We start from the raw sequence: 7,627 nt of genomic DNA, 5'->3' as shown, positions 1-7,627 counted from the left end.
TCCCAGGGGTGACAGGGGCATCTCAAAGAAAATAATATGAAAAAGATCCTCAAAACACATTTCTGCAATTCTTATTGTTTAGAATTGGGAGTGAAGATGCTGCAAAACCCTTCCACAAGAGGAATGGATTTCACTTAACAGAAATTGTTAATGTCAGACTGAGTCACCAGAATTCTCACATACCCCCTGCAGGTACAGTAGGACAGACACTTGGGACCATGGGCAGAGGTCTTTGCTCTTCATGACGCACTCAGCCAGCATAAATGAGAGCTGGAGGAAGGGAACTGCACAAAGGGCATCCCAATAAAGAGAGAAGCAATATGGGATTGTTAAGAAGAAATTTATTTATTTATTTATCTATTTATTTATTGTTCTATAAAAGTCTCTCCTAACTTCTTAATGTCTTTTCTCCTTTCAACAGCCCTTGTGATTAATGTGAACAAATGTCCAACAGGAGCTCCCTCAGTGAGTTCCTCCTCCTGGCATTTACAGACACACAGGACCTGCAGCTCTTGCACTTCTCGCTCTTCCTGGGCATCTACCTGGCTGCCCTCCTGGGCAACGGATTCATCATCACAGCTGTAGCCTGTGACCACCCCCTCCACACCCCCATATACTTCTTCCTGCTGAACCTCTCCCTCCTCGACCTTGGCACCATCTCCACCACTGTCCCCAAATCCATGGCGAATTCCCTGTGGGACACCAGGGCCATTTCCTACTCAGGATGTGTTGCACAAATGTTTCTATTTCTCTTCTTGTTAGGAGGAGAGTATTGTCTTCTCATAGTCATGGCTTATGAGCACTACATTGCCATCTGCACACCCCTACACTATAGCACACTCATGGACAGCAGAGCCTGTGCCAAAATGGCAGCAGCTGCCTGGGCCAGTGGTTTTCTCCATGCTCTCCTGCACACTGCCAACACATTCTCCATACCCCTCTGCCAAGGCAACACAGTGGACCAGTTCTTCTGTGAGATTCCCCAGATCCTCAAGCTCTCCTGCTCACACTCCTACCTCAGGGAAGTTGGGCTTCTTGTGGTTAGTGCTTGTTTATTCTTTGGGTGTTTCATTTTCATTGTGGTGTCCTACGTGCAGATCTTCACCACTGTGCTGAGGATCCCCTCTGAGCAGGGCCGGCATAAAGCCTTTTCCATGTGCCTCCCTCATCTGACCATGGTCTCCCTATTTGTCAGCACAGCATTTTTTGCCTACCTGAAGCCCCTCTCCCTCTCCTTCCCAGCTCTGGATCTGGTGGTGGCTGTCCTGTACTCAGTGGTTCCTCCAGCAGTGAAGCCCCTCATCTACAGCATGAGGAACAAGGAGCTCAAGGATGCCCTGAGGAAACTGATCCAGTGGGTCCAATGTCAGCACCAATAACCATCACATGTGCATCCACTCAATGGTCACATGGCATTTGGCATCAAGGATCTGTGCGATTCATTTTTTTCCCTTACTTTTTGCTGATACTTTCTTGTGAAAAGAAAGAAAAATGTTTTGATTTATGCCACTTCTCTCTCATTGGAATATGACTCACAGAGTACGCTGAAGTAGCGAGCTAGGCTTCCCCCTTCATCATCAGAGATGGGAGAATTTTGGAGCCTGCTAGTGTGAGCTCCCTCGGATGCCCCCCAGTGCAGTGAGGAGATTTTTCCCTTTGCAGTGTCTCTTTCAGCACTGACACCAAGGGAGCTTGGGGGACAGAGTCAGGCTCAGGTGAGTACAGACAAGGTGAGATCCTGAGTCCCCTGCCCTTTTGGAAAGCTCAGCTCCCCTGGCCACTGTCAGGGTGTGATCTCACACCCACCTCCTGGGAGGGAGGATCCAGCAGATGGCTGGTCCCTTTCCTGTATAGAGCTCCAGCACTCACAGCAGAGCAGGAGTGGAGAGGAGGAGAGTTTAGATGCAGCCTGTTGGAACAGACCTTCTGCTCCTCGGGACCATCTCTACACTGCTGCAGCAGGCATTTCCTTGCTGTGGTCTTCACTTGAGGCCTGCACATATCCTAGACCTGCATCCACCATCAGCAGCAGCACCTTCTCTTCTCAGGCCTGCTCTTCTCATTTCTAGACTGCCCTGCTGTGCTCTCATGTATGTATATGGCCTAAGTGCTCTTTGTAACATGGTGCTTCCTTGTGCATTTCTGTGAGCTCAGGCAGGACCAGGCACTGGACACCCTTATGCCAGACTTGGCCTCCACAATAACATTTCCATATTAAAACATTTCCATAATAAAAGCAGATCTCCTCTTTGACCTGTTCAAATCCTGCCTTTCTTCAGAATTTTGAGTCAAAAATAAGCCCAAGGGATTGCACAACAAAAGGGCTCTTCTGCTTGCCAACTCTATAGCCTCCAGGGGATGTGCTCAGATTCCCTGGCTGATCTGCTACAGACTGCAGGTCGGATTCAGGGTTCACCTCTCAGTGACCATTGGAGATGGGGGATGGTCTCCAAATTGCCTGCTCAGGGCTGTCCCACAGGTGGCAGTTCTGATGAGAGATGGCCATCCTTCTAGAGGGGAATCTGTGCCCCAGGAGAGCTCAGCGGATCTCCAGGGAGAGTGTTTGCTTGGGGGTGGGCAGTGAGTGGAGCCTCACAAAACGAGGGATGGTCCACAGTGGAGTGACCAGAAAGTAAGGCACTAAATCCAGTTATGCATGGGGAAATGAGGACTCTGCAATCCCCGGAGAGGCAGGGAGGACCAAGGAGGCCCCGGGAACAGTCACTGGAGAGCGATTCCTGCACCCTCAGTGAAACACCACAGGCCGGAGCTAGTGCCCACCCAAACACATCTCCTGACACTGCAGATGCCCTGGGTTCAATCTGAGAACAATCCATGAGCACAGACACATGCCAGTAATCGGCGGTGGTGATCCCTGTCTGGCCAAATCTGCTTCCTGACCTGACCAGCATGATCAGAACTGAGGCAGGAGTCACTATGTGACCCCAAGGCCCCACAGCCTGCTTGCACTACAGAGCAGCACTGCCAGCTTGGGTCTTGTCAGGAGCACAGAGCAGGGGTGTGGGAATGGCCAGGCCAGCATGGACATGCTGACCTGGGGAAAGGCTCTCCGGAGAGCAGGGATGTCATAGGAGAAGATCAAGGCAGCACTCAGAAATAGGAAATGAGAACAAGAACCAGGTTTCTCTGTGCACCTGCACAGGTGGCTGTGTCCCCAGGGCAGCAGGAGCTGCCGAGGGGCTGCAGGGCCAGCACTCGCATGCTGTGCTTGGTGGCAAGGTGGGGGGAATGGAGGGGCTGCAGGCAGACAGGAAGGAGGATCTGCTGGTCACTAGAACAGGGGAGACAGAGAGAGACCAGGCCTCATTGCAGGACCTCATCCTCCTTGGTGTGGAGCTGCTGTGATATGCCTGAGATATGCTGTGGACATGGCTGTACCTGGCCCTGCTCCTCTCACCTCTTGATCTGACACTGTCTTCCTTCTGCTGACCTAACTCCTCATCTGTACCTCGGAACTGTCCCCTGACTACAGCCAGGAAAGCCTTGGCCAGAAAAGCTGTGACCCAAGCTTGATCCCACTCTGGCATGACTGGCAGAGCGAGGGGAGCACCCAGGGCAGAGCAGAATGAGCTCGACTGGGAGATGGTCATGGGGAAGATCCAAAGGTCCCTGGCTCAGCCCTGGGTGTGGGAAACTCCCTCATGCACCCTGAGAGGCTTTGGTTGCCTCTTTCACCCTCCCTGTGCTCCTCTCCCATCAGTGAAGGCCGAGTCCAGCATCGCCTGGGGACTCTCTTCCCTATGGGGAGGAAAGAGAGGGCCTTCAGCAGCCCCACGCTGTCCTTTCCACCCCTGGCCTTTGCATTTGTACGTGCCTGGGTCTGCCCACTTGCCTTCACCACAGTCACAGCTGCCCTGTAGCCCAAGAAAATCCTGGCACTCCTGCCCTCCAGCTGGCACCCACCCCACACCTGGAGCCTGGCCAGCCACAAACGCATCTCCCATCCAGTGCCCCAGCCATGCAGCCAAGGGCAGGAGTCTTCGCCCCAGTTTCCCTGCTCCTCCTCTGCTCTTGGCACTGCTGCTGCTGTGCCCATGTCAAACTCTCCTGCCACCAGAATGTCCCAGGGCCTGAGGCAGCTCAATCTCCCTCCAGGACTGCACTGGAGACATTCAGGAGCAAGCTGAGGTGGGACTGGCACCACCAGGGTGGGTCAGGAGACAACAGCTCCCCTCCCTCATACTGGAGCTGAGGCTGGGGCTGGGCACAGCATTTCCCTGGGGAGCTCCTGTAGAAACCACTGCAAGGGATGCTCCACCTCTGTCCTGGCAGCAGCACCAGCACTGTGGGTGCTGGCGTGGAAGGGAACAGAGAGGGTCAAGGGGGCCAGGCTGCCTGGGGGAACATCATGACCTTGTCTGTGCCTTCAGGGAAGGGGTGTGGAAAGCCGGAACTCAGCTGGAGCTGACACCAGAGACCTCTGCTGTGCTGGGGCTCTCCCGGGCTGCCTGAGCAGACCTCAGGCTGTGCTGGGCAGGGGGCTCGTGCCAGGCTCCAGCTGCCATGGGTCTGGCAGAGTGCCTGGACATGGAAAGGGCTGGAGTATTACTAAATGACTCTTAAATGATCTCTCAGTCTGGGGGAGTCTGAGCACTCAGTCCCTGACCAGCCTGGGCTGTGCCCCATGTGGTAGTCAGCAGACAGCTGTGCTCCAGGATGTGCTGGGACCTGGTGCAAAAGAGAGGCCATGCAAGGCTGGGATTTTCCCTTCTGACAGGACACAGAGACGTGTGAGGGGCTGCTCTGGGACGATGGCCCTCGTGTAGCTTCCCAATGTGTCTGTGCTATACAAGGAACACCCTGGGCTCTTCTCTCCTGCACCCTCCAAGTCCTGGTGCCTTTCTCAGGACACCTGCATTTGCCCTGCAAGCACACAGCTGTGTGCTCCAATGCTGCTGTTCAGACATAGTAGCTGAATGGCAGCATTTTCCTTCTCCCAGGGCCGTGTGTGCTTGTGCCAGGCTCAGGTATTTAGTGTGCATCTCCCAGGAAAAGGTACCAGGCTGGGGAGGCTGCTAGAGATGGTGAGGATCGAAAACAGTGGATTTAGTGGTATCTCCTACATTGAAACTTCCCCTTTCCAACCATCTGTGCTACTTAGAGCTACTTTCACAGGGGCTGGCGTGTCCAAGTAACAGCAACTTTTGTTTCTTCAGATTTCCTTCTGCATCAGAGGCTGGATGAGGCAGTCTCCTTCAGTCTCAAGTCAGAAGGGTTTTCTTCCAAATACACTTTGCAGGTGAGGAAGTCCCAAGGGGCAAGCATGAATAAAAAGGCAGGAGAAGGCAGACAGCTGAGCCTGTCACAGCCTGATCATCTCCTCCTGTGGTAACCAACACCGGTGACATCAGAGACCCTGACAAGCCTCCCAGCTTGGAATCAGGCACAGAGCACAAAGGGGAATTGTAGAGAATTGGCTGGACGAGCATGGATATCAGGCCGTGCAAATGAGCAACCCTGACTTGCTGATATGGAATAACCTTGGAGACACCTTGAAGGACAAGTAATGACGGAGTAAGAATGAATGCTATGTAAAAACAGGATGAAGGGGTTGGCGAGACGGGACAGTGAATATGTGGATAGCCAATAGCACAGAGCTTTGTGGCGTGAACTATAGTAGTAAGCCAATTAGATATAGCCAGCAGGATGCTTGAGCGTGTGAACAGCATGTGATGGTATATAAGCAGGTTAAGTTGCTGAAATAAACAGATCATATTGCTAGCTCATATTGAGTCGTTTTATGATTCCGCAAGCCCGCCTCCGACAAGTGGCGCCCGAACAGGGACCCCGAAGATATAAGTGAACCTGCTTTCTATGAGAGCTGGAGGAAAGGCCGTGTGCACACTAAAGAGGAATTCGTGCAGCTGCCCTCCGAGTGCCGGTAAGACCGCTGATCCTTGCCATAGAGATGGAACGAGAAGCGGCAATACAGTTATTGACGGAATTCCTCGCTAAGCGAGAGGTGCCCGTCTCTACTAAGAAGTTACTTGCCCTCTGTGAGTGGGCTAGGGGGCATGGACATTTAAGCGACCCCACTTTGGTATTTAGGGTTGCATGTGCCACATCGGCAATGCTGGGGGATCGCCTCTCGGAAACCTCTCCCGCAGTTACTCCCTCACGGCTTTTTGTGAGCCCGTCCTCCACAGGAGGAATGGAGGTTCCTGTGGCTGAGAGCGCAGCGGAGATAAGGGCAAAAGCGGCTCAGAGCCAGGCAGAGCAGGAGGGGCAGACTTCTCGTTTGGACAAAGGCCAAGGGGGCCCTTGTTGCCGTCCCTCTGCACCACCTCTGCCAGAGAACGAGAATAGTGATAATGAAGGGAAAACAGCTGGGGCAAGGAGTGCGCATGCGGAAACTGAGGAGAAGGACCGCTTCTTTGATCCTCCTCCTCCGCCGCGGTCGCGCTGCTCAGGGCCTCGGCCTTCAGACTATCTGTTGGAGGAAGTTACTCGGTGCATGAGCAATTTGCAAGCCGGAGAAGTGGTTGAAGTGCTTGTTATCTCTTCTGGCGGAGTGCAATTAAAGCCCTTGAATACACAACATCGGTGGTCAGGGGTGATCCGCGATGCCCTTTTGGAGGGTGAGTGGCAGGCCGCCGCTGCCTGTCCTCCCTCCGCCTTCCCTGTGACTATTACGAATGCAGGTGGTCAAGCCACTGCTAGATATCACCCCTTCGAGTGGAAGTTGATGCAGCAAATTCGCAATACAGTTGCTACCTATGGATTACATGGAGCGCCGTCACGACAAACGATTACGTATTTGTTTGCATCAAATGTCATGACACCGGATGACTGTGTTTCGGTGGCAAAACTGGTGTTGACCCCAGTGCAGTTTCTCCTGTGGGAACGATATTGGGAGGAGGGCTGTCGCAAGGTGGTCAACAAGCCGAGGCCACAAACTGATCCCCTGCGAGATGTCACCTTGAATATGCTGATGGGCAAAGGAATTTATGCTGCTGCTGCTCAACAACTGCAGTTTCCGGCGGATTTCCACAACGCCTCTGCCAAAGCAGCTAAAAACGCGCTGTGGAGAGTGCCGATGGAAAAGAGGCCACCCAGTTGGGCTACATTGCGTCAAGGAGTCCAGGAGCCCTTTGACTCCTTTATCAACAAGCTTGTGGCGTCTATTGAGGCATCTCACAAGATCGGGGAGGGGGTCAAGGAACAGTTGTTGCGTGCTTTTGCGTTTGAGAATGCGAATGCGAAAACGAAAATGTTGCTAAGCACCTTGCCTAGGAGTGCCACGCTCTCTGAGATGCTGGAGAGAGTAGCTGATTCTGGCCTCCAGCAGCAAGCTGCGTTTGTGTCTGAGGCGGTCGCCGCTGCTGTTAAACAGCAAAGCAAATCGCTTGCGGAAGCAGTGGCGCAGCAGACACAGGCGCTTGCTGCTGCCTTACAGGGCCCGACCCAGCAGAAGAGGCCTCCGAACTTAGGGGCTTGCTTCCGCTGTGGGAAACCGGGCCACACCCGAAAACAATGCAGGGAGGCACAAGTGTGGTGTGAGAACTGTCAAAGCGACACTCACACCTCTGCTGCATGTCAGCAGTCGGGAAACGGCTTGCGGAGCGCGAAAGGGGGTCGCGCGCAGACAACAATAACCCCTCCTCTG

The 7,627-nt window shown here is 53.5% G+C and overlaps 1 protein-coding gene across 1 annotated transcript; it reads left to right on the top strand.

The window, feature by feature from the left end:
• The first annotated feature begins 443 nt into the window (after positions 1-443).
• Positions 444-1,379, top strand: LOC134143753 (olfactory receptor 14A16-like). The gene has a single exon (XM_062582039.1). It carries the CDS (start codon positions 444-446, stop codon positions 1,377-1,379), a length of 936 nt encoding a protein of 311 aa, XP_062438023.1.
• Positions 1,380-7,627: the final 6,248 nt, after the last annotated feature.

The sequence above is a fragment of the Rhea pennata genome, chromosome 8 (assembly GCF_028389875.1).
Source record: "Rhea pennata isolate bPtePen1 chromosome 8, bPtePen1.pri, whole genome shotgun sequence".
In the NCBI taxonomy this organism is placed as follows: domain Eukaryota; kingdom Metazoa; phylum Chordata; class Aves; order Rheiformes; family Rheidae; genus Rhea; species Rhea pennata.
This window is presented reverse-complemented; position numbering and strand designations above follow the sequence as displayed.

Coding starts and splice junctions, on each gene's coding strand:
- LOC134143753 (XM_062582039.1), top strand. CDS start 444: ATGTCCAACAGGAGCTCCCTCAGTGAGTTCCTCCTCCTGGCATTTACA.